Source organism: Struthio camelus, chromosome 4 (genome assembly GCF_040807025.1).
Source record: "Struthio camelus isolate bStrCam1 chromosome 4, bStrCam1.hap1, whole genome shotgun sequence".
In the NCBI taxonomy this organism is placed as follows: Eukaryota; Metazoa; Chordata; class Aves; order Struthioniformes; family Struthionidae; genus Struthio; species Struthio camelus.
Window position 1 is genome coordinate 77,547,152 of NC_090945.1, and position 26,768 is coordinate 77,573,919.

Sequence of the window (26,768 nt, forward strand, 5' to 3'; positions counted from 1 at the left end):
GGCCATTTGGCCTCTAGACCAGAAAACAGTCCCTGGGCAATTGTATTTGATGTGTCATTGCAGCCTGCAGGGAGGGGGAAAACAAGTTCCCATCCTGGAAAAAAGCACCACTTCCTTCAATGCCTCTTCTGAGCAGAGCCATGGCACTGTGTCCTTAGTCCAGGCACAGGCCATCTTGCAGGCCACAAAATGACAACGTAAATTCCACAAAGCTAGCAGTTATTAGAAGTCACAAATATTCCTAATTCTTGTAGGCAGCACACACAGCATTCCTGCCCATGCTGCCTGCACTGGTGTAGACAGGGTAAAGTCTTGGGGGTGTCTCATTAACCCACAGCACTGAAGTAGGCACAGATCCAGGGAATGAGAAAGAAGAAGTGGTTTGAGCAAAAATGTCTAGAAATCCCCAAGCTCTCGTCGGAGAGCAGCGTGTTAGAACCAGGTTCCTTCCTGTTGTGTTGAGCAAGTTCCTCCCTGCAGCGATTCAACATGATGGTTTCTCTTTTCAGGATCACGGATTGGTCTTTCAGGCGAGAGATTCTTCTGCCACTGCATCCTTCCTCAAAGATACAGCTTGCTTCACTATACACCTATTATGGGAAACAAACACAACACTAAGTGATTGGACACCAATTCTGTGAGAGCACCACAGCTCTTTGAAATATCTGTGAGATCTCCATCAGCCATGTGAAATCCCCATTTGGTTTCAGGTCTTCTCTTGGCCTTTTTTTTTGCAGACACTTCAGCATTTTTGAGCCTCTGGAAGTCCAGTTCTATGCTTTTTCATAATTAGGAAACTGAGAGCTGAGATTCATTTACTTGTTTCCTGTGAAACTCAAAGGGCCTGAGAGACTGTACGTTTGTATGTGTGTTTGGGGGGTGGGGGTGGGGGGGCAAGGAGGAGTACACAGGATTGCCTGGAGGGTATAAGGGTGAGTTTCCAATATAATGAAGAGAGATTTTTGGCTTGGGAACATTTTTCTCAGACTACTGGAAGTATCTCTCCTAAGGTCAGGTTTCGCAGCTTGCTGTCACTGTAGTTCTCAAACTGTGGTTCAGTGACCACAGCAGTCCTCCCCGCTTGCCAATGGGCATCTCCTCCTCTTCATCGACATCAGCTACATCTTCTGTTAGGTATCTTCTTTTCCTGCATTGCCATTTTTGCCACAGAAGTGTTTTGTTAACTAGTAAGTGTTTCAAACAACTTGAAAAGGAAGGGACACGGCGCATGAGGTGGGTGTGTAAGACAGTCTGTCACTGAAGATGTGGGCAGCACTAAAGAATTGTTTGGAACTCCCCATCAAAGCTTCCCATTCCTATCTGTCCCTGGCTTTGCACCCTTCCATACCACGGGCTGAGATTGCAGAGCTGGGAAATGGAAAGCAGGCATAAGGCATGTCATGATTCAGCAGTGCTGATTCTAAAAAACAGCTTTCCAGCTGTCAGAAGGCAAAGTTCCTGTATGTAAATACTTTCAATAGAATAATCATAAAATTTATAGATATTTCAAGAAATGAACTTTAGCTTTTTCCTCCAGCAAAAAAAAAAAAAAAATTACAATTACAGCCTTTGTGTGTCACGTAGCTGTTTACTAACATGTAACATAACTGTGGTGCTCAAAAGTGGGGGAAAGAATCTGGATGAAAGGAAATTTTGTTTTAACCTAAAGTGTTCTCCATAAAAGTATTATGCTGAGTGGATGACTAATGTAACCAGTGTGTGTTTTGAAGCATGTCATGAACACCTGTAATGCCTTCTGAGCACACAAAGTAAAACTCCATGAAAGAATTAATTTACAAATCTGATTAAGCATAGTGCCCAAGTGGCATAAAGCATCATACAATAAATAGTAGGCTCTACAGGTAAGCAGAGTTTTAAAAAGCAAAACAAACAGATACTCCACAGAGAGCCCTCATGTGCATTTTGTGTAGTTTAATGTACTTGATTAGATGTCAAAGGTACAAGCAAATAATTAAAACAGATGTCACACTAATGTATTACTTCCTACCTCCTCTTCATTAAGCCATCATATTATCAGTCTAATGTAAAGCATATATCTTAATTTAGGAAGCAAAAGCAGGCCTGTAAACAGAAGAATGAGTCATAAGGTATGTTTTTTCTATTGTTGTCAAGATAGACTTCCAGTATGGTCTGCTGCTAGTCATCATAGTAGCTTTTTGGAATAAGTTCACCTTGCATCATAGCAAGTTAGTGTGGACCAAAAACCTGCTGTCTGCTGGGGGCTTTGTCCCCCACCAGACACAGTCCATTGCAGTAGTGCTTCACTCACCCACTGTTGACCTTCACAGTATGGCCAGAGTATCCCAGCACTGACTCAGTCCCATTGGGACAAGATGGTGGCACACACTCACCAGTGTGAGGGTGACAGAGCCCCGAAGCAGATTGTCCAGAGAGGTTGTGGAGTCTCCTTCCTCGGAGATATTCAAAAGTCATCTGGACACAGTCCTGGGCAACGTGCTCTAGGTGACCTTGTGTGAGCAAGGGGATTGGACTAGATGATCTCCAGAGGTCCCTTCCAACCTCATCCATTCTGTGATTCTGTGATGCAGGTCCACTTATTACAATGCTTAGCACACCTGAAAATGACACGCAAGTGAAAGTCCATCCCTGTGTTACATTGATTCCAGTGAAGAGAAGAAGGATTATTTTGTGATTAAAGCCCTGAACTGCAACTTGAGGTATCCAAGTTCAGCCCTAGTAATGAGACCTGAGGATTTCTCCGTTTCTGCTTTCCTCTGTATATTGAACGTGTATTAATAATGTCTTCCTCATACCTCTGTCTCCTCTGTGTGTCTTCTCTGTTCTGACTGTAAGCTCTTCAGACAAAAATGCTCTCTTACTGTGTACGGAATATATGGAATAGAGGGTCCTTGGTCTTTTAGGGGCCTGTAGATACTAGGGGATCACAAATAGCAATAATAAAGAATATGTGAAGAGCTGCCAGTGTCCTGACTGGTTAGAAAAAGGACAATCCATTAAGTAATGCCCTGAAATTCTTTTTTTATGGGCTGGTAAAACATACGCTCACTTACACAATGAAGCCACTGTCAGAGAAGCAGGAAGCTGTGTCCTCAGTATCAAGTCGCCGTACTGTAACTGTAGGGAGTCTGACACCTTGGACATGGCTCAAGCAAAGAATCTGTCACACAAAAGGAGAGGAATGGAACCAGCGTGAAACAACCGGCAACAAAGGCAGGCAAACAAAAACAGGACAGACGGGATCAGAGACACAGAGCCAAATAAAAAGCAAGAAAATAAACCTGCAGAAACCTGGAAAGAAAACGAATAAACTAAGCAGGTTAAATTCTCCTGTTCTCCTCCTCTTTTCTCCATGTCACTTGCACCTTGCTACAAGACTTTTCCCCCAAAGCTAAAATTGGTGCATTGACATAAAGGACTTGGCACTCTACGTGACACTTGCATGATAAACATCTGCCTGAGGATGAAGATTACCCTTTTTAATTTTTGCATTTTGCAAACACCAAATTTGGCATATGTAATGCTGTGTGGGTCCCATAACTCTAGCTCCTAACCACTGTGCCATACAGCATGCTTTGTTCTGCCCCCAAACAGACACAGCGGCCTGGACAATCTTTTTGCATGCAAGGTTGCCTCGAGCAAGTTTGTGCTTTTTGGAGGCTCTTCCTTTTCCCCTCCACCCCTCCTTGCAGAATTGTTTTTGGGTTGTTTAGCAAAGATCTCCCCTTTGCTGGAACTCACTGTCTCAAATAAGAGCATTAGACCAACAATCAGCTTGAATCTTTAGTAGTAAATTATTACAGCAAACTACCAAATACTATCTTTATTGACCAGACTTATGCAACCTTCCATCCCCAACCTCTGAAAAAAATATTTACTAAATCAATGCCATTCTCACAGCAATGGTTAGAGTCTGTCAACACTTACAGGCTCATTAGCATGATTGATTTCCCATTATGTAATTAATTACTGCAGATTTCATGTTTTCATGTTACAGCCTTTGCTGTTTGTTCAAGACCAGCAAATATCACCTTCTGGTGACAGGACTGAATTTTCCTTTGCCCTGTACCTTGCGTTTTTCACTAGACTGGTGGAAAACTCCTTCCTGTCACAGACAAGAGTGCGGCAGCAGGTGTCTGGATGCACCTCTGGAGGCCGGACGCTCCCTCCCCTGCCCACGACTGCAGCAACCATATCCCTCCCAGCAAATGCCTGGCGAAGGTCTTCTCACAGACTTCTCATGCTGGAACTCCCACAACCCCCTCATGGAACCTCTCCCAGTGCTTCGCTGTCCTTATTGTTAGACCATTTTGCCAATATCTGACCTCCTTGATGCAATTTAAATGCATTGTCTCTCTTCTCTCTTGGACACTGAAAGCTGGCGATTTCCTGCTTGCATTAGCCTTTTTGCATAAGGAAGGGAGCTTGTTAACATCCATTTTGCCTGGCTCTTCACTTCGTTTCAGTAGTTACATCAGTAAAAGAGAGTGGGGAAATTGTCAAACTAAGCCCATAATTTTTTATTCTAAACCATACGTTACAAACACACTTCTTAGAGACTGCTCATTTAGCATTCCGTTTCAGTCCTCCATAGGGACAATTAGCTCGCACTGAGTAAAATCATTTAATTAGGCCCACAACTGATCAGAGCTTGGTGTGTAGCCTATTGAAATAAAGGGGAAAATACAAATTGATTTCAACATGTTTTGGGTCAGTCCCAAACTTCCAAAGCAAATAGAGAGATAAGGCAGCATCTGCTGACTGTTTATCTGCCAAGCCTTTATGCTGATCTCTAATTTTAGGTGCTGCAGGCAATTGTCCAGGTTACTTACCACCTGGGCAGTTTTGATCTTCTCTCGAATGTGTGTACTGATGTACCACGTCTCTTATCTCCACCACACTAATACTGGCCCAATTATACTAGCAGTATGAGGTTTAGGATCAATACTGATTGCCCTTTCATTCAGCTGAATAGCATTTTACTTACTTAATTACTGCTATCCACTAAGGATCTAAACTGGCAAATCTTGACCTCGCAATCTAAAATGCACAAGTTGGACACTACAGAAATGCACAGTATTATTATAATTATGGTAGACACCTACACACTTCCAGTGGGAGGCTTGCCTGGATCTGCTCACGGCTCCTGCAAGTAAGTAACAGAATTCTGTTACCTATAGTAGTTTTGCATCTGCCACATTAGTCATTAATTTTTCCCTACTGGGAATAAAAACACAACAATTTGCTTACATACTTACTGCAGGCCTGTGAATATATTATGGATAACTGTCCTCTGATGAACAAAAAACTGTTTTCTCATATATGTATGCACATATCATGGCTCCTGAAAATAGCTGTGTGAAAAGTAATTGGAGGTCCACCAATATTTTCCTTCTCGTCTCAAAATCTGATTTACCCAACTTACAACTCAACGGATTTTGGATGCATGGGTATCCTGGTGAGCGATCTCTATGTTCACATTCTTTTCAGCTTTTTCTCTTCTCAGTTCCTCATCTGCAATAAATATTACAGATAGATAGATAGATGAATAAATAAATAAATAAATGTAATGCCAGCTAACAACTGCGATTGTCTGCCTCCATATGACACTTGAAGTCGCTCTTCCTTACCTATTTTTCTTTTTAGACCTAACAGCCATACAAATGTGTGGGGCTTCTTCCTGTAAACTTGGTAGACATCTCTCACAGATGCATGGTAAACAGGTACGTTGGGTAAGAAAATATTATTTTATATGTTCATAGGATAGACGCCATTTAGGTTGTGTTAGTACTGATGGAAAGTTTTTATTTAAAAAGCCTACAGCTGCCTCCCTCTCCCCTTAAAATGGACATTCTGCTTGTGAAAGTTAGACTGATTTCATCTCTGTTTGCTAATACGTGAATGCAAGCCTGCTCTGTATCTGTATCTGTTCTGGACTGCAACAATGGTGGTAAGCATCAAGGCAGCCTGTGAGATCTGAACAGTGAGGCAGAGTATGGTTTTACTCCCATATGATGTGCTCATATCAAAGCAACCTAACAAGAAGGCTTGACTGCAAACGTTACTGGTTAAAGGAGAAATGTTTAACTCATCGGCTGATTCAAGCAGTGACTTCAGACAGATGCCTATGCCCCCAAAGAAACACTAACACAAAGTAGGTCCGAGTTATGGTTTCTTCAAAGCCTCTTTGTACTTGCACTAGTTTGTAGACTTTGTGGAAATTCAGTGGAATACAAATGTACACAAGGCCACTTTTATGTGCCAGAGGAATGTAGTAAGGCCACAACATGTCTGAGATTCAGATCAAAAACCATATAAATCCGTCCTTAACAGTGCATCGTAAGGCCTAATAACTCTGGACTGGGAACTCGGATACCCAGTCCCAATCCTAGCTCTTTCCCTGGCTTTGCTGAGTGACACCAGCAAGCTGTTTCACCTAGTACTCCATTTTTTTTTCTTTTAAAATTGAAGTAGTGATACCACTGTCCTTTGAGAACAGCCTCATCAGAGGATAATTTTAGGAAGAGGCTATCCAAAATAGTCAGCATGGTTTAAGTAAAGTAGAGTTGACACGGAGCGGGAAGATAGAGTAAAACAGTGTCTCTCAAGCTTTTAAATCTATGTCTCACTTCAGTCAGCTAAGAATAATTTCATGCTCATCACAGAAATGGCTCCAGAGCCTGAAGGCAGGCTACTGCATGTCTCACTTGCTGTTTCAAGTAGTTCACTGGTTGAGGAGTGCTGGAGGAGGGGGGATTCAAGGTTCCTTCAGCCCGGCTCTTGGAGGACTATAACATATAGCTATTGTCTTTCATAATTGCTGTAGGAATTAACAAGAAATGAATGACAGAAGAGACTGGCATTCAGTTTGAAGTACTAACATTATTCAGATGTGATTTTCAAGAATGTCTGTTCCATAGGATTTCATAAACCCCAGCTAAATCCCCCCGAAAAACTTGAGACAGTGGGAAAGCCAGTGATTTAATCAGTGCAGCACATGACTGACCAAGAGCATGCAGCAAGCTAGGCTGGTAAGTATCACATACAGAGCCCACCACCCCAAATGCATGGGAGTGACGCAGGTCCATAAGACCCCACATTATCTGTACTGTTTATTTATTGTCATGTTCCTTGGACCAGGCTATTCTCCAAGTTAATGCCTGGGAACAGTTTAAGGAGTATCACAGGCCAAGGACCCGTCAGAAAGGTATAACAGATGAGACTGCACTGACATGACTCCCTCCACCCTACAGAGTCCTTCAACGCTGTATCAGCAACTTGGTACCCTACAATACCGCAAATACCCTCATGCCACATAACCTTAGCTTTAGGCTCTGAAAGCAGCTCCCCGATGGGCTGCAGCACATCTACTTCAGACATTTTGAACTTAACCCCCCCCCCCCCCCAAAACTAAACTAAATTAAAAACAAACCACACATAAAATAAAGGCTATGACTGAAAGCTACATGTGCACCACTACAAGCCCAGAGGAGACCCAGGGTCAAGTAGCTGCAGTGACTGTCTGCTATTTGAGTTCAGGGCTGGAGAATGGTCTTTGGCCCTGCTTTACTTAGTAGTGTAGATGTAGCCAAAGGGTCTCAAATTGGGCCTGGGCACTGCCAAAACTGTTATCTCTGAAGCTCTGCTCTATTCAACTTCCAGGTGTTCTGGTTTCTACATCTAGGAAGGAGAGCTAAGATTCATCTGATCTGAATCACAGGTTAGATGAGAAATTAAATGGGATTTGAGACGGAGGAGCTGAAACTTGTCAGTGGCAGCTCTGAGTGCAGATCCTCTCCTGCGTGGGAAGAGAACTAGAGCTCTTTGCTAATTAACTGAGCCTTGCAACACCCAAGGGAAACAGGGGAATGGACTCCAAGGTGCAGTGAAGGAGGCCCAGGTCTTGACATGTGGATAAGCTATAGCAGGGAATTTAAAGAGATGAAAGAAAAAAACATACAGTAGCTGCACTGTGTCAAATCCGAAAAGCATGTAAGGACTAATTATTCCATTAAGGGTGTACATGGTGAAAAGTGAATGAAGAAGTTTCTCAAATTGTGGATTCTTTGCTTTAGCACTCTTCCTGCGTTACAGTTCAGGACAGTCAGCAGTTCCGATGTCACTGATCTCATGTCATGTCACACCACAGGGCAACTGCCAGTTCTTGGAAAAGGACTGAGTTATATCATTTGAAAATGTAAATACTATCACTCCCATCGTAAAGTGTAGGCAGTGAATAAACCACAGACAGTGCAGGTTGTGGGGTGTGGCTACTGATGGCTCTCCCTTCTGTTTCTAAATAAAAAGTTTTTAAACTTCACCATGAGATGACAGCCACCCTTTATCACTGAAGGCCAGCTGTTTCTTCAGCACTCAGCTGTTCCTGCTGCATGTTCGCCGAAATGGAAAAAAGCTATTTAGAGACGCAAATCTGCAAAGCCTTTGGGCATATGTGTATGCCCTTCAGTTCTTAAACTAATTCAGTCTGATCTTCTTTCACATCTCTTTTACACCTGTGCATCCACACTGACCTTACCAAAGCCAGTCCTAGTTCTTACTGGTATTAAAAAAATTCGTTCTAGAGATTTTAGAAGTTTTTATGGTGTCTCCTGAGAAAGACTCAGCTGAATTCACTCTAGCAGAAATAATCTTGGTAAAACTATTATAAGTTCTCTAATATACTGTTGCACACTGTGTAAAATAGCTCCTTCAGTGCAAATCGACAGGTAAATGTTTGTCAGCATTTGTCCAGTATGAGAGAATCCACAGTGTCCCTTCTAAACTCACGTGGATAAAACATTTACTTTGGATATCATCAGTAGGAGGGGTGTGTGTGTGTTGGGGGGGGGGGTGGGTGCGTGTGTGTGTCTGTGTGTGCCTGTGTGTGTCTGTTGTGTTTGGATCTGCACGCACATGTGTCTCTGTGGTTATGCACATGCTCCTTGTTTAAACAAACTAATATGCCTCATGCTCTAGGCAGAGAACCACCATGAACAGAAATCAGCTGTTTCTGTGACAGTACTAGGTCCTATCTTGCAGTCCTTAACAGCACTGTGTAACACTTACTCATGCACGTAGTCCACAGCTGGCTTCAGAGGCCCGTCCCTTCCTGAAGCACTCCGTCAGCACAGGGAAGGGTGTGTTGTGCAAGGCCCTGGAGAGTGCAAACACCAATGCAAAATTGTGCTTCATCATCTTAAAACTGCCTTCAAAAGAAATACTTTAGTCTATATATAAGAGGAGAAAGTGGAATCACATTGAGTCTTTTACCACAGGAAAGGTTAAATGTGTTGGGCTTGGGTCTTAGGGGGTGCAAGGGAGGGCAATGGCTTAAGCAATATACAGTAGAGCCAGCAATGGCAATCGTTATCACATTCATCTTGCTTTCTGACACAGCTTGTGTATAACACAGTTTAAAGATATATGTAGACACATAGCCTAACAGACATGATAGATGCTCTGAAAACTTGAGATAGTGCTAGATCACTGTGGCTGCAGCTGAGAACAAGCTTTGCCCTAGCTGTATGTCTCTGCATTTTCTTTACTACATGTCCTCTGCACGTGGTCAGGCAAAGGGAACTGTCTTTCTTATATGGCCAACACAGACCCACGCATACATAGTTTCATGTTATTCCATAACAGGGAGCAATGTCAAACAGTGTCTAAGTCTACTTTCAGTTAAGTCAACAGAAAAACTCCCATAAATTTCAATGAAAAGGGACAGGTTTTACACTGAAGATGTTACTGTCTCTCCTCGTGCAGCAGAATTTCAACAGTTCAAGCAGCAAGTGAAAAATCTTGGAGCAATTTTTTACTGACGCAATCAATACACCACATTCTCTTCTGTCTTGTAACTCATGGAGTCACTTACTCTTCTTCCAAGCAGATATAAAATTCTCTTAAATTACAATCACAATGCCGTTTTCTTTACTTCCATGTATCTTGTCTCATTCTTGATACCTGGGTGAAATGGCTGTGAAACACTATCTGTTTCAGAAATGTCCTACAGCTATTACACTAGCATACCTGAAGCAAAATGGTAGGGACTAGTAAAAATATCGGGTGCAATGTGTATGTGGTTTTACCACAATCCTGTAAAAAAGGTAAAGTGTAACCCTTATTTCAAGCTGAACGGCTACTCTCTTAAAGGGAAACTGTTGCCTCTCTGCTGAACTCATAGGAGTCAACATCTTTTGGCAAGGAACAAACATAGTGGACAACATTCTGCAACCCTCCTATACGCTGAATAGCTCTTATTCAAATAGTTCAATTAAAATCTGTGGGCCCGCTTGTGTGCATAAGTGCTACTCTGCATGAGGACTGATTACAGGCTTCAGCCCTTTTGGCCTGAAGATGTACTCATGTCTGATCACAGCACAGCCTAAAATGTATCTATTTTAAAATGTCTTGCTCATGCTAAAATAAATGGGTTTTTAGGCAACAGCTGTGCAGCAGCTATCTGAAATAAGGTTGCACAGTGAACAGTGCAGACAGTATGGTGTGGACAGGAAAGGTGCTGAGCTTCTTCCTGTTCAGTGTAGTCTGCACGTTAGGAGCCAGACTATTCTGGTAGATGATTTCTGTGCATCGAGATGACAAAAGGCAGCTGAATACGCTGGCAAGGGTTGGGAAGCTGGCAGATGATCCTGACTGCTTTTGTGAGAGCTTTTCCCTGTTTTCTTTTCCTTCAGGTTAGAAGATTTTGTTGTATATTGTTTAGTAATTCTTTTAAATCTCTGTACACAGTTTTGCAGTACTGCTGTCTTATTTTCTCGCCTGCACACTGCAAGGGGTCACAAGCATAGGTACCAGACACATTTTTACACAGATCTCTGGCATCCTAATTTTTATCATCTGTTTCATGCCGATTCACTTCTTTCCATACGTGTCACTATGAGAGCATGAGATTTTTTTCCTTCAGTCAGCCAACATTCTTCTGAATTATATCCCTGATCATAAGCAGAAACAGTACTGAAAGCTGCTTGAAACGTTAAGCTAGCTTCAGGAATCCCCTTGCGCGCTGGTGGCGAGCGGAAATCTTGCAGGTATGTCGATAACCCCCCCCTGTCCTGCAGTAAGACGTGCGAGGGCCGAGTCCTAACAGCCTGATGGGTCTCGTCTTCGGTCTCTGCACGAACCAGCCGCCGCCCGGCACAGGCAGCACAGCACCCCGGCGCGCGGGCCCGGCTCTCCCCGCAGCATCAGGCCAGCCCGACGGCCAGGGAAGGCCCCGTCAATGCTGTCCGCGTTCCCGACGCCCGTGGCAAGGCTCGGCGGAGAAACGCGTCGACAGGTGAAGCGGGAAGGGGATTTTTTTTGCCCTTTGACACCACCTCGAGCAAGCTAGACGGCGCCTTCGAGGAGGGTTTTCCTCCCGGCCTGCTGCCGCGTGTCCTTCGTCTCCCTCTCAGGCAGCTCTGGAGCCCCCTGGCCGCGCTCCCCTCCCCGCCCCACGGCCCGGACAGCTCAGCGGGCTCCTATTTACTGGGAAATCGGAGAAATTGGGGGACTAAACTGCCTGACAGGGCGGCGATGGCCCGGCAAGGCCCCAGGCGCCGCCGCTGCCCCCGCGGGGAGGCGCAGGCCGCGTGCTCGGCGCAGCCGCCGCCTGCGCGGTCACGTCACGTCAGGTCACGTCGCGCCGCGCCGCGCGCGAGCGGGCGCGTCCCCCGCGCGGCCTGCGCTCCTGGCAAGGCGCTACGTGCGCACAGCGCCCGCCGTGGCGTCCCCCGCGGCAGCGCGCATGCGCGGCCCGCCCGCCCGGCGGGAGGGCTCTCGGCTCACCTTTCCGCGCCGCCCGCGTGACCGCGGCGGCTCAGGGAGCGTCTGCCAAGTGCGGCCGGCGGCTGCCCGCGCTCGGCCGGCCTCCAACGGCCGGCGGGAAGCCCCCGGTGGCTACTGAGAGCGGAAGGGGCTCGCCCGGAGCGGAGGGAGGCAGGTGGGAGGAAGCGCTGAGGGGTAAATGGCGGGTAACGTCCCCACGAGGTGCGTTAGACGAGGAGCCGCCGTGAGAGGCGGGTGGTTGTTGCCTCCTCCGCCTTCCGGCGGGGCCGGTGAAACGCAGCTCCGTGGGGTTACCAGAGTCCGTTGTTTGCCCCACAGCCAGAAATATCGCACCCGAAAGGAGAAGCTGGCGTTGCCCAGCCTGGCTGCTGCCTCGGGGCGGCTGCGCACGGCGGAGCGGTGCCTGAAGCACCGGCTGCGGTGCTCCGCACACCCCCGACCCTGCCTCTCCGTGCCAGCTGAGCACGACAGATCTGCTTTTAATGAGTGCTCTTTTAATTACCGTTTACCGAAAATACCGAGCAGACCCTGAGGTGAACGGGTGCAGGTCGAGGCCGTCGCTCCGGAACCTGACGGCTCCGCTCGCCCTCGCAGAGGGCTGCGATAACGCGGCTTCCACGGTAACGGGAGTCGGGTGAGCGCCTGCCGAGCGTGAGGGAGGAGGCCCCTGATAGCGGGCGGGCGGGCGGCGGCGGGCGCAGCACTTCGCCCCGGTCCCTCGGCGAGCTGCCGCCCGGCCCCTCTCGCTGCCTCCCTTCCTCACAGCAACCCAGCGCCTGCCCCCGCCCCTCGGCTCCCCCCGCCCGCCTGCCACACGGCACACCCCTGGCGCCCCATTGGCCCGTTGCGCCCCTTCATTTGCATGGCGCGCCGCTCGCCAATCAGCTGCCGCTACCTGCTTAACATGCAAAAAGCCGGCCAGTCAGCGAGCGCGGGGGCCGGGCCACCACGTGCTGTTGCTAAGCTTCGGCTTCTAAATTGTTACTATAGTGGCCAGCCTATCAGAGGGGAGATCGGGATCTGTCAACATTCTCTGCCCCAGCCTGAGGAAAAGGCGGAGGGTGGTGGGGGGGGGGGGAGCGCCTCGCTCCGGATTGGCCCCGCCGCATCGCCGCGTCCCGCCCCTTCGCGGAATCGCTGCCGGCCATTGGCCGCGCCCGCTGCCTGTCGCCATTGTGTCAAATGTAGGTTGAGAGAGAGGTGCCTTATAACAGGGGACTTGGAAGTCCCCCCGCGCGTGAACTCGGCGCGGTGCGCGGTGCGGCGCGGAGCGGAGCGGGGCGGCCGGGCTGCGGGGGGGGCGAGGCTCGGCACGGCTCGGCACGGCTCGGCTCGGCACGGCACGGCACGGCACGGCTCGGCACACGCAGCCATGGAGTTGAACTCTCTGTTAATCCTCCTGGAAGCGGCTGAGTACTTGGAGAGAAGAGACCGAGGTACTGGGAGCAGTCACTCGCAGGCACTTTGAGCCGCTCACTCCCTTTGTTGTGTGGCGATCGCGGACGCCCCCTGCTCGGGGACGAGCCCCCGGCCCCTCACCTGCCAGGGAGCCCGCGGCTTGCACGGGCTCCGCCAGATGCATTGCACTGGGGGAGGAACAAAACTATCCCTTTTTTTTTTTTAATATATATCTCTCTCTATATATATATAATCATTGCTGGTTTTTTTGGCAAGCTCTGGATGGGGATTGTGTGTCTGTTGCAGCTCTCAGGATCCCTTCCACCGCTCTCTCCGTTGCAGTTGTTGTTGTATTGCAGTTTTTCCCCTTCCCCCCCCCCATTCCTTAGTGCAGTGTTGCGAGATTTTTGCATGATCCGCCTAATTTTTAATATGCACTCAATAATCCTCCTAATTTCGGCACACTTTTTTGTTACTGAGTTGTTATATTTTTTTTGTCTCGTTTCTTTTAAAAGATGCCAGAATAAAATCCAAACAAATCAACCAAAAAAATTCTGTTCTTTACCCTAGCGTTCCTGCAAAGGAGGAAAAAAATGCATGGAAAAAATATATTGCCACTAATGCTGACTTTGTCCCTAGAAGCAGAACATGGCTATGCATCAGTGTTACCCTTCGATAGTGACTATTCCAGAAAGAAAACAAAGGCAGGCACCATGGCCAGAAAATCCCAGAATAACAGGTAATAGACGCACCGCTTTTTCAGAATGAATCGGCAGCTTTTCCAATGTGTCTAGCTTATGTGCAGTGCCTACATTTATTAAAAATAATAACTAATCCAGTGTCTTAGTTTCCCCCATCCCGGTAGTCGCCATTTTTTCCCTGGATGGGCTTGGCTCTGTTTTGATCTCTCATATAAACACTGCCACGCGTACACCATCTCCTTAGTACTCACTGCACTTCTAAACCATCCGCCCTCATCGCTCCTTCTGCTCCTCGCTCACCAGCAGCGGCTTTTACTGCGGATCTTAACACCATAATTGCCATCCAGACTTCTCTTTGCATGGCACTAATTTCCCCCAGCGTTTATTTATAAACCACGGGCAGCAAACCGGCCGCCTCCTCCATTGCAGCGAGAGCAGATGCAGCCTCCGGTTGCAGTGCGGCGCTGGCCGGTGGAGGGGGAGCGCGTGTGGGGTGGCGGGGGGAGGATCCAGCAGCGCACTTGAACTTCTCCTGTAAGTATTAAATAAGAAAGGTGTCGGAGCGAAGTTGACCTCTCCAGGGCTTCTGCTGCCCCTCTGCGCGCCGGGTGGCCAGCCAGCCTGTCGCATGCCGATCCGTCAGCGTGCATGACTCGTGCGTTATTTATCGTGATTGCCGCCTGCCGTTTTGTGGTCGTGGTCGTTTGCTGTTTTTCCCGCAGCCGCTACCTGTGCCGCGATGGCATTAGCAGAAGGCTGCTGCGCGCAGGCTCTCTGCAGCTTTGTTTGCTGCTCCGGCAGTGGCTGTGTACGTGCAGGAGGCTGTCTTACAGGGACAGCGCCGGCCCCTGGCTGGGAACTCCTCCAGTCCTGTGTGGTGCCTGCCCTGCTTTGCTCTGGCAGGGCTGCTCGGGGCGCAGCGGGGAGGACCGTGCCCGGCGGGGCCTGCTTCGCCCCCCGGGGCGGCGGCGCTCTGCCCGGCGCCGGCCCCGCTCCGCGCGGTCGTGGTGGATGGTGGTTCCTGTAGAATAGCCTAAAATGAACTCGGCTGGCACGTGACTGGTTTTCCAAATTGGAAGCCAGTCTCAATGGGCCTGCTCTGCTCTTGCTCGCTCCGGCAGGGATCCCGCACGGTGCCGGAGCTGGGCCTGCCGGTGCCGGAGAGGTGCGGCTGGACGACCGGCGCCTGCGGGGCGCTTAAGAGGCAAACTGAAATCAAAAGCTGACTAGCTCCCTCCTTGAGGAAAACACGAGCTCGTGAGCGCTGTGCTTCTCGCCTACCGCGGCGGAGCAATATGTCTGGAAGATCAGTGAGGAAATGGGGGAAGCAACTTGTCCCCCCTCTCCCCCTGCTCTAAACAAGGCAGACGCTTCCAGGTGTGCTAATTGCAGTAGCCTAAAATTTTGTCTGTAGTTGAGTTGCTTGTCTCGTATTGGAGCGTAGAGAAGACGTCAGCTCGTCCTAAAAAGAAAGTCAACAGGAATGGGAGGTGTCTTGTGTTCTGGGGCGCTTTGCTCCTGAATATTTTTCATTATTAGATAGCATACTTGCTGCCTTTAAAAAAAAAAAAACAAAACTGACAGCTAATCTGAGCAGATCTCGTAAGATTAGATCAGCTGTTAAGTGTTCACTGAAATGTACAGGTTTCTTCTTTTCTGTCTCTTGAATTCGAGAAATCTTTGCTACTTACAGAACTATTATTCCGTCATTTCCTTTCTTCAGTCTCTTGTCATCCACTGCAAAATGGTTATTTGTTTGAACTGTAAGCTGCTTTCAGGAGTTTTTAGGAGAGGATTTGTAATCTATCAAATACAGCAGAATTAAAAGATTTCTGGTAACAGATTTGCTAGCATTATTAAAGCTGAGACATGCATGTCTGCTTGCAGTTACCATCCTGCATTTTTTGGACTATAGATTCAAATATTCCTGTTCAGACTTTTTTTTCTGATTCTCCTTCTCTAGCAGTGGTAGCCTTCAAAAATGCCATCCTATAGTATGCAATGTACATATTTACTTATACTTTCCTTTCTCCTGGCTGCGGTGAATAGATTAGGGATGCGCTGTTTATATTCTGGGACAAGATAATACTTCTGGAGAAGTGGCTTCAGACGTGGCCACCACCATGAATGTGGCTTGTCTAGTTCAGCATGGACCCTAGGCGTACATGTCAGTCGGTAAAGCAGAGACGCATTGCTTTGATGCAGCATGCTGCTATTTCAAGGGTTGAGGTGCATCAGCAGAACTGTGTGGGCACCTCTGCCTTGTACTTACTGACTCGGTACCCGCTTCTAATAATTGCTGCTCAGGTTTTCCTATGAACTTAAATTTGAGGGGGAGAAATTATCCTTACGTTTGAGCATACAATCTAAAAGTCACGAAGTACGCTAGCATCCCCGATTACTAATATTTTGAGCTTGTGGGATATGCGGTCCGACCCTCAGACTGGAATCTGAATCTCTGTCAATACAGTTAAATCTTCCTGAGCAACTCAAAGATTAACAGAGGCAGACGACTGGCCAAAGTTCGGAGGATCCGCAGTGGTCGTGGGTGATGTGAACCACTGGGCAAAGTGTTTGTCCGTTGCTTCACTTCAGCCGTTTTGCAGAAGTACTAGGTTTGGAGCTTCACATGTGTGCAGGCACGATTTCTTACGTGCCTGGAGTTTACACCTAATTAATTGTGTTTTGTTTTGTTTTAGTATGCATATAACAATATATATTTCATGGTGGAGGAGTAGGAATGGAGCAGATAACTGCATACTTTGAAACTGCAGGGGCTTTGTTGTTGTTTTCATTATCTATTTTTGTGTCCTGCAGCACCCTCAGCTCCCTGTGTTTATGCCATCTGATCACCTAAAGTGCACTATATATGTATCTTCATATAGATATATATATCTTTTTATATATACATAGATATATATATATTTTATATATATATAAAATTTTTTATATATAATTTTAGAGCGTGACAAACATCTTCCTCCACATTTTTCGAAAATCAGAACAGGGGGAGAAGGAGAAAACTGTCAGATGCAAGGAAGCCCGGTGTGCTGCGCACTTCTTTGTTCTCTCAGTTCTGCCCCGTGCTGCCTGCCCGCCTCGGAGAGAGCAGCGTGGCCCGGCCGGCTGCCTGGCCGGCTGGTACAGGTGTCCTCGCTGGCCAGCTGATTTGGGGCCGGGCAGAGGGCTGGCTGGCAGCGAGGGCGCTAATCGGCGGCCCCTTCCTTTGCCGAGACGGTGGTGATGTTCATGTGACATGTACGAAACTGTATCTCGAGTCTTCCGTCCCCTTGTCAGATGCGGTTGACTTTGGCTAGCGAGCCCGGGATGCTGGGGAGAAGAAGGGGGAGCAGGACTGACAGCACTTCGGACAGGTTGGTCGCGTCTGGGCTAGAAGATGGCTAGCCTCTGGGTCGCGGCGAAAGGAGAAAGTGATTCCGACAGGTTTGGATTCATACAGGGAAAAACATCAGCATAACTGCATTTAATTAACAGAAATCTGTAAGCCTCCTGCCTGCCGCAGGAATTTAACAGTTTGGCTTTGTCTGCTCATGGTTTTTAATTGAAATTTGAAGTGGCCATTAATAGTTCGTTGCTAAACAGAAAATTCTCAGGGCTGTTGCTGGCGATCAGACATAACTTGCAGCCATTTTTTTCACTTCTGCGCCACAATTATTTGATTCGTGTGTTTTCTTCTTACTAAATTTCCTGCGATGTACCCTTTCCCACCTCACACAAACCAGGCCATACAACGTGTTTTTGTTCTTTGTATCTTTCTGCTTTGTTTGTTTATGCAGTGTCCTCTGCGAGATTCAGACTTGTTCTCCTCCAGTAGTTTGGACCAAAATCCTCTGACAAACGAAACTGGATTCTTGTTTTGCAAGGAGAACAGGAGATTTGAGAAAGGCACAAGCCTATAATTGACTTTTGGGGGCAGGGGAGGTAGACCTAGGTCACAGCTCCTTGTTTCACTAATGCTCACCATGCACTTGGCCGTGGTATGATCAATGTCTCCACAGAGCAATAACTGTGGTTCCTAGAGCAGTGCAATGCCGTCTAATAAGCTTTGTTATTGTGTAGCTGGAATTAAAGAAATGGCATAAAACGAAGAGCTGGATTTAGTGGAGTTATGCCTTGAAAATTGTAATAACAAGTATTCAAATGTCTCCCCAAGATTGCAGTTTGATCCCGTGAAATGGATAGATAACAGATGTATGCAATTTGCTGAGGAAGAATATTACACAAATCTGAAATTTAGTGACGTTTGCTAGTAAGGAAAGGCACTTGCACAGAAAACCACGTTAGCCTGCAGATAATTGGGCTTTCTTGTTTCCCGTCTGCAATGACAATTTCAAATCTATATGTTTCTGTGCTTATAAAAAAAGAGGGGGGAGGGGAGACAGTTTGAACTGAGCCCCATGTGGACAATATCCTTCATGACACTGCCAGAACATAAAATAATTAGCTTTGGAGGACTTGATCCTCTGGTGCTTATATGCTGTGTTCTTACCCCTGGGAAAGGTGGATTTAAAACCGTGAGTGTCTGATGTCTTGAGCTGTGCGTGAGTGCAAGGGGTGGTATTTGCCCTTGAACGGTGGAGCTCAGGCTGTGTCTTTGCCACGAAAGGATCAGAAATAAGGTAAAATGAAAACTGAAATCTTAGTGTTAGCTGCCAGTCTACTGAAGTCACAGTTAAATTTACTTGCAGAGAAAGGAATTGGGAGTCAGCGGTGCAGTGTGCTTGGCCTGTACATTTAGGAGCCGGTTTATTTTGGTGGGGGGAGAGAATGAAAGCAAAATAAATGCAGGTTTATAAATATATCTTCTGCCTCTATTAAAATTAGTATTTATGTTAATGTGTTATATAAATAGATTTGTACTTTGTGCTGTGTTCTGGTGAAGGGTTGGACGTAGAAAAGGATGAAAGCTGCGTTTGGTGTTTCAAATAAAAACAGAGTTTAATGTCCGAATTCCTTTGTTAATGTTGGCTCGCAGCGACAGGCAGCCTGTGGCCCACGGAGCAAGCTCCTTGCTCCTTGCAGATGTTAGTCCGTGCCCACACAAAGCAGCTTAGGGTCAGAGCCTGACTTTTTTCTATTATTATTATTTTTTCTTTTTTCCTTTTGTGGAAGGCTGAGAGTGAAGCTCCGTAAACCAGACTGTGGAGACATGACTTCTCTGCTTTTTTGCTTTCTGAATTTGATGGATCCCTCTAGGTTTGCTTTCCTACAACTGAAGCCAGAGGGGCAACCATCGATGTTGCTGAGCTTGCCTTTCCAACTGATAAATGCAGTCCTAATATAATAAATCTCAGCAAACTGATCCGTCACCCCTGCGGTACTGTAGTAAGCCTGTAACGCCTGGGAGCTGCAGCGTTTTTGTAATGAAGGAAAAGGAATTGTCACCATGTTAGAAGCGCGTTCTGCCCTCGCTGCTGCAAACATGTGGCAGCACAAACTTGAGTCAGACTCTGGAGCCAGGGCTCTGCGTAAGCGAGTGTGCCAATATGCCTCTTTCCCAGCTCCCAGCTGTATCTGCACAACTGGCTACGTTTTGCTATGAGGAGAATGCAAAAGTCATTTCCAGTAGATTAATTCCGGGCAGACACACGGTTTCTTAGCCGGGCTTCAAGTGCTGTGTCCAGTTTAAAACAGAAGAAAAAAGCCTGGGGCAGCGGATACTGGGCAGAAGGTGTGTTTGCACCCGCAGGTTCAGCGCTGCGCTCCTCCGCATCTTGGGTGGTTTGGGTGTAGCGCTCCACGTGCGTCGCTCCGCGTGCTGGCAGGCGATTCCCCGCGAGGGAATCGGGACCTTGGCGGCGAAAAGCCGCACGACAGGCGCGTGGCGGGGCAGAGGGGCGAAGGCAGGGTTCGTGAGCCGCGCGCTCCCTGACGCACCAGCCCGCTGGGGGCTTTGCCTCGGACGCGGACACGTGTGCAGCGTCTCGTGAAACCTGGTGCCCTGTTCTTGTTCCTTCGGCGAAACGTGAGCGCCGGCGGCGTGGCTCTTGCCTTGCCGGTTTCTCCTGGACGGGCTGCGTGGCGCGGGGTGCCGTGCTGCCCGCTGGCGAAGCCTGGCTGTCCACCTCTGCCCGTGGGCAGTCCGACTCCGCGAGCCCCCTCTGTGCCCGACAGCCCTGGCCCGTGCAAGACGCTGGCCACCGTTTTAAGCTCTTCATTAACTAGGCTGCTCTACTTGCTGGGATGGGTGAAAGCGGGGTGGCAGCCAGGAGCTCGTCGGTGACTTGCAGCTGGGACCTGACTCCCGTCAGCATTGCTGGAAGAAATGTAAACGGTGTTTAAATTCCTGCGTTTTGACAAGAGAGACGATGCGGTGAGGCAAACGGGTGGAAGAGGCGGAGGAGGGTGTCTTACCAACGGAGCAGGCAGAGCACCCAACGTGATGAAGTCTCGGTGCGGTGGTGAGGCCTCATCACCTTCCTTTTGCTGGCTTTCGCCTCGGCGCGACCGCGCGGGGAGCTCAGCAGCTCAGTACGCTGCTCGAAAATTACTCTTTTTTTTTTTTTTTTTTTTCCTTGGATCTGTTTTTTCTGGGTTAGTCTTCCAGTCGTCTTGATTAGCGCCCACCGTAAGAGCTGAGCTGTGTACGCTGAACCTTGCGTTGACAGCGCAGCTCGAACGCAATCACCGAGAGGTCTAGTTTGGGGGAGGGAGGGTGCTGGACGGGAGAGGAGCTCCAGCCTCCAGCGAGGGGGAAATGCTGTTCGTTTGCAAGATGCTGTGCAAGCTCCAGAATCTGGATTTACTTGGCTCCTCCCCCTTGTTTCAAATCTTCATTTGACAGTTTATTCACTGAGAGAGTAAAACTGCAGCTGAATCGCTGGTTGACTGCTTGGCGTTTGCTAAGTGAGTATTAGTGCTGTCTCAGGTGAACAGTGCAGGCACCGCAAATGAATAGCGCCGGGCAGCAGCGTTCCCGGTCTCTTCTTTCCGAATCGGTGATTTGGTTGGGGTTTTTTAGTGTTTATTTTTTGCCTTTTTTTAATCTAAGGCTTTTTACTGATGTCTTTCCGTCATCACGGCTGCCCCCAACTCACCAAAATTTTGGGTGAAGCTCCAGAAGCCAGTATAGGGAACTTAAACTCACCCCCAAAGGCTTCCTTCTCTTGCTGCCACTTCTGAGGGGCTCCAAACAAAGACCGTTTGTCTGTGAACCGCAGTCGTAAATCTGCCTCTGCGATAAATATATATAAAAATGTACATACATTTTAAATGGCAGATTGTTCCTTTGTTCATGCTGTTTCCTTTCTTCTTAGGTCTGGTCCACACACTACCTGTCACTGAAGTAATAAAAGACACCAGTTCAAAATTTAGGCAGTGTTGGGGGTGCTGGCTTATGTGCAGACAAACTCTTACATTTTTTTGCTCACTTCAGGTTGCATGAAAAGCAGAGATGAATATTCTTTCAATACGCTATACTCCAAAAAGTGAGAGAGAAAACAGCAGCGTTTAGTCTAAATAGGGTAGCTAGCCTGTTCTGGAGATGGAGCAACTTATCAGGTTAAATGTCAAAACTCTCGTTTTTTGGTTCCTGGATAGGGCCCGACAGTTCAGGTATTAATCAGTCAACTCACTTGGCCTCCCTGCGCTTCCTGAAATGGGTGGCTGGCACCTGGGTTTGCTTCTGGGTCCCCAGGAGCTGTGCAGAGGGAGGCACGTGCTGGTAGCTGCTTCGCTTTGTAGCTGGTACAGCTGGGGAGTGCAGCTGTGCTGTACTCCAAAGCTGTAGGGACCTAAAGCAAACGCCCGAAGCACCCCTCAGGCGTAACAGCGGTCTTGCATGCAGAGGGACTTTTCAGGTTCTTCGCTGTGTCCTCTCTTTGCCTAGCAAAATATTTTGTTCAGGGAGAATTTCTTGGTAAACGGCTCTTCTGCTTGCAGAGCTGTCAGCAGCCGGGCTGGCCGGAGTTGCGTACGAGCTCTGTCGCACCAGGCAAAGGGAGAGAAGGCAGATTGGAGCTGGCCGGTTGCAGCGGCTCTTGTTCACCTCGGGTATAACGGGAGTGACTTCCCTGACGTTTTTGCCATAGGGATAGACATAGGCGCTATAGCCTGTATTGCTTCGCTCTGATGGAGTCCCCAGTGAACAGTGAATCTGAGATTTGAAAGGCCTGTTGGGACTGCTTAGGGAGAACGGTTTCCTCCTGGACCTTTATTTTCTGTGTGTTTGTGTAAACACTGGCTGAGCTGGCATAGTGTTCTTCACTTTTCCGGGAGAAAAATTTGATCGCGGTGTATGTAGGTAGTGGGGAATAAAAATATCCCCTTATTATAGTCAAACAGGGAAGACAGTAAATCACAGTAAACCAGTCCGTTTTGGCCTATTAACGTAGCTCAGAATATGTTTAAAACGCTTCTAGTGTTGGTGTAGGGGTCAGAAACACTGATACGGTCTTGTTGGAGTACATACACCCCCTGGTCAGAGCTCACTTGGTGCAACTAGTTTACAAATAAAAATCTGATAGGCTCTTCAGAAAAAGATGCCAGGTGATAGCTGATACAGTTCATGTCTTAGTAATGACACTGGGATCCTTTCCAGTGAAAGTGAATTAGCATCAGCCCCAAACCTTGTGAGTACTTGAGTTTTCTCTTACCTGCAGAGGGGACGGTTCACTTCAGGCATCGGGAGCTGCGCTGGCTTGGAACGGATGGCTTGCACATTTGTTCAGCAGTGATTTCTTTGCATGCGCTTTGCTTCAGTCGTTCCTCTCTGCAGCCAGAGAGCCGCGTTAGCAGTGCCGTTCTCATCAGTAACGTTTAGATATGCTGCAGCATCGACATGCATGTGCGTGCGGTCGGGGCCGGGGCGGGGGGGAGGCAGAACGGTTTGCCGCTGCGCGAATTACGCATTTGTGTAGGAAGAATTTCGCACCCAGTGATGTCTCTGCTCACCCTGTGGGTGAGAATGGGCTGTGCATTTACACCTCAGGCCTCAACAAAGCAACCTCTGTCCACACATAATGCCCAGATGCAGGCAGGGGTTATAGTGCATTGTAGGAGAGCTGCTTTGACGTAATCTGCCAGCCGCAAAAGCTGCCACTGCCTTTGTATCTTTTGATCCTTATATACTAGAAATGTTTTTAGTCGGACAAAACTAATGGTCCAGGAAGTTGCTGCTTTTGAAGTGGTGGCCATAACTTCATTTTAGGAATGTTTTTAATGTGAGCTGTGTAAATAAATAGAACTGATATTTCCAGCTGAATCAATTAAAAAATCCTCCAAGAAGTTAAGGCTGCTTCTAACGGCAAAAAACCTGAAGCATTGAAAAAAAAAAAAAAAAACCCTCAAGTGTCGGTAGATAGGAAGAGAATAGCATACCAGTGTGGTCAGCTCAGAGACTGTGATATTTTTTATCTGCTCGTAGACTCAGACAACTTGAAGAGGATGCCTCTTTTTTGGCATTAAGATGTCAACAGAAACAGCAGTAGTTAGCTGCTGATTTTTCTTTCAGCTTTTCTTTGGACTTCTTGAAAGCTAGCTTTCCAGGTGCTTTTACTCTTACCCATTACCATGTAGATCTTATAACACTTTCTGCCCCCTCATAATTTTTCTTCACAGATGAAAATTTTGTGGGCTGTTTTTCGTACTAACTTGATCATTTTTTTTAACGTCTAATTCTGTTTCTGAATCTATTAAAAACATATATATGCAAATTTATTATAATTTCCCCCAAACCCACAGTTTACTCACAGAAATTAAGTTGATACCTTGCAGTATTTAAGGGATGTAAAAGGGAACCAATTTAACAGATAAGCTATTTCATAATCCATATAAAGATATGTTTTAGAGAGCTATTTTGCAAGTTATGGAGGTGATGACTTTTAAATATTCTAAATCTTGGTATTCATCTTTTTCACTAGTATTTCTTTTCTCTTTTTAATAGGTCATCACACAACGAACTAGAAAAACATAGGTAAGTCTTGAGAAAAATGCAAATTAAAAGATGTATGGCTAACATTAGAATTACTATGCTTAAGGATAATGTGTTGAAAATTCTTGACTCTGCATTGAATGATTTATTAAGCTTTTTAACAAATCGACTGAAATCTAATAGCTGTAATCTTATTTGGGGTTTTCTGTCGTTCAGTATGCTGTTTTTGAAACATCCCTCATAATTAGCTTTTGACTGTTTAATGCTGTAACTGGTTAAATATTGGCTCACTGTTACTAATAAAGAATCTGATCCTAGAAACTACTTGCTACAGGTGTTAAATGTTGTAGGTATCACCGAAGGATATTGTGATTAAGGTAGATAGTCTCTGGGAACAATATGTTATGTAGGATTTTTTTTTTTTTTAAAGCACATCTACTTTAAATACACTTAGTTTTAGTCCTGTAATTCCCATTGACTGTAAGTACCTATAAACATACTTACCCCTAAATCTGCTCCTTTGCTGGTGTATGTTCCCTTCCAGGGAACCTTGTGTGGGCTGGAAAGCAGTAACTCCTGAGTCGCAGCCCTGGTTCTGTGTATTCAGTGCTGTGAAAAGCTGTGCTTATTTATTAAGGACAGTCGTTAGACCCTGAAGACCTGATTTTTTTTTTTTAAAGAACTCATGTTTGCATGGTTTTGGAAAGGATGTTTACCCTCTATTGTATCTTGTCAGCATTTGTTTGCAAAGGGGCTTTTTAGCTGCAGTCATTCTCCTGGGGTGCACTGCTCTGGAGATGTGCACAGAGAGTTGGAGACTGCAAAAGGGGCCCTTCTTCACCCGGGCTTTCGGTTCCCCTGCTGAGCAGCTCCTTGGCCCCCCCTCAGTGTAGGATCGCTTCCTTTCACTGGTCGGTCATTCAGGCACCAGGATGGACTGCTTTCTGGGTAGTAGTTCTGTCCTTGTTCCTGTGGCTTGTGCAATTTTGGTTTTCAGGGATCCAAAGAAGGCAAGGGGTGTGTGCATGAGTGTGAGCGTGGCTTGAACCTATTCCCATGCTTCTGAATATGTCAAAAATGGCTGATGGTTGTTTTTGATGGAATTAGCAAGATTCTGAAAGGCAGTGCCCGTCCTCGATGTTGTTCTGGGTGCATCCCACAAGAAGACTGAACTCTTTTTTTTTGTTTTGTTTTGTGTTTTTCTTGAAATCTGTTCTATGGCAGCAATTATTCAGCAGCTAGGCCATCACTTCCCTTGCATGCCTACATGCTTTCCTGTAGTTTAACTGTAATATGAGTAAACTATAGCTGTGCCTACAAGCCACATGGTCGTTCTAAAGACGAGAAGAACTGGGAAAGCTCGAGTCCACCCATGCAGGCCTGGGTTGCAGAATACAGTGCATCAGTAAAGGCAGTGAGAGCAGCTGACAAGCACTGCTGACAGGGCCTTCGAGAAAATACTTAACACAAAACTCAACCCTTCAGTTACACCTCCTAAAAGAAGCTTTGGCTCAAAACACTTGCAACGAACCATGCTTCTTTCTCACTTTCTTATTTTTTTTTCCATCCTCTTTCCAGACCTTCTGTTCCATTTCATCCTTTTTCCCTGCCATTACTGATTTGTCATAATCTTAACTGCAACTGCATATTCCTTTTTTTTTTTTTTTTTTTAACCTCTCAGTCTTTCTTATTATCTCAGTATGGAGTTTCCTCTTCTTTCCTCTTCTCTGCCTTAACATATTTAAGCAGCATAGTAAACAAGGCAAAGTAGCAGCAGATGCAGGGGCAGAAGAAGGATCTATTAATTGTTCAATTTCTGTTCTCACTTTCAGTTCTATATTGTATCTTTGTAATAGGTATACCATGTAACATTTGCCATGCTGGCTTTTCTTTCTCTGGCAAGAGAAACATCTCAAGGTCAAAATAGGTATGCTGCAAGGTACACTTTCTGATTATGTAAATAATATTTATAACTGCTTGTTGTAGCTTGTAAAGATGTACTATATGCTCTACTTCAAGCAAAATTTTATTAATCCTGCTAATTGGTGTCGACTTGTAAATTAGTGTAAATTAATTGTATGTGCAAACTGGTATTCACAAAAGCAGATGCAGTGTGTACAGTGCTAGTTACACAACATATAGGTGTGATGAATGCTAAGTTTTGTTTTAACATCCCCCTCCTCCAAAACCATGACTTTATGCATCAGTAACAGCGGTTGTGCTGCTTATTGCTCCATTTTATCAAAATTGCATTAAAATCCATGAAGCATCCTGTATGGTTTAATGTTTCCCAGCCATAGCGAGTCTCTGTAGCAGCAGGGCAGCAGCGACTCCTCTGCCTTCCCCCCAAAGCAGCCCTGCCCGCCAGCTCTGGAGCGCTGGATGTTGATTTTGGAGGTGTATCCTTTCCAGGACCAGTGCCTTTGACTCAACGTAGCCATGATGCTTCTGGCTCAGACACGCTTGATTATCTCACAGGAGCTTCTCAGGGAGGAAGAGAGGAGATGGCAGCTCATATCCTCCTCATTGCTCTCGTAACCCGTTAGGTGTCTATCTCGTGCCCGTTCGGGAATATCAGTTGGGATGGCTTGCCCGAGTACCAAAAGGAGCAACACAGATCTCATTCAGCTCTTAGGTCAGTCACTCGTGTGCGGTTTATGGGCTGGACTGAGAGCTGGAGGGCAGGAAAATGGCTTGCTGACTTACAGGGCATTTCTCTGCTGGGTGAGGTAGCCAGAACTGACGCTAACCAGAAAGCCCCAGTAGACATTTACCGGTATACAGTGCTGTTTCAGGTTCTGCATTTGTGCGTGCACACAGCAGAGGTTTTATCTCCGATTTTGACGTCAGTGGGAGTGGCCGTGGTCGCGTTCTCGCTGTATGCAGGCTCTGCTGTTTGGCACCACTACTGTAATTTGCATTTTCTGCTGCTGGGTCTCTTCTCTGTGTGCTCTTGAGGGGATGGGATGCTCAGGGCAAGACAAACGAAAGCA

At 46.8% G+C, this 26,768-nt stretch overlaps 1 protein-coding gene and 1 long non-coding RNA gene across 6 annotated transcripts in view; one reads left to right on the forward strand and one right to left on the reverse strand.

Annotated features, from left to right (window-relative positions):
- Positions 1 to 912: 912 nt before the first annotated feature.
- LOC104151362 (uncharacterized) lies at positions 913 to 12,562 on the reverse strand. Of its 2 annotated transcripts, none has more exons than XR_011141119.1 (6): positions 12,287 to 12,562; positions 9,067 to 9,154; positions 5,259 to 5,514; positions 5,106 to 5,146; positions 3,054 to 3,160; positions 913 to 2,597 (listed from the first exon to the last, which is right to left on the reverse strand). It is a non-coding gene; the product is annotated as an uncharacterized lncRNA (long non-coding RNA). The 2 variants fall into 2 exon arrangements; XR_011141118.1 differs by having other exon boundaries at positions 5,426 to 5,514; positions 12,287 to 12,550.
- A 57-nt stretch (positions 12,563 to 12,619) lies between these two features.
- Positions 12,620 to 26,768, forward strand: part of MXD4 (MAX dimerization protein 4) — a 40,403-nt gene continuing 26,254 nt past the window's right edge. Inside the window, exons 1-3 of one of the 4 annotated variants that reach the window (XM_068943554.1) lie at positions 12,620 to 13,220; positions 13,822 to 13,921; positions 23,788 to 23,817. In XM_068943554.1, the coding sequence (XP_068799655.1) occupies positions 12,647 to 13,220; positions 13,822 to 13,921; positions 23,788 to 23,817 (704 nt within the window). In that variant the 5' untranslated portion in view covers positions 12,620 to 12,646. Of the gene's footprint in view, positions 13,221 to 13,752; positions 13,922 to 23,787; positions 23,818 to 26,768 lie in introns of all 4 variants that reach the window. The other 3 variants (XM_068943552.1, XM_068943553.1, XM_068943555.1) reach the window with 3 other exon arrangements.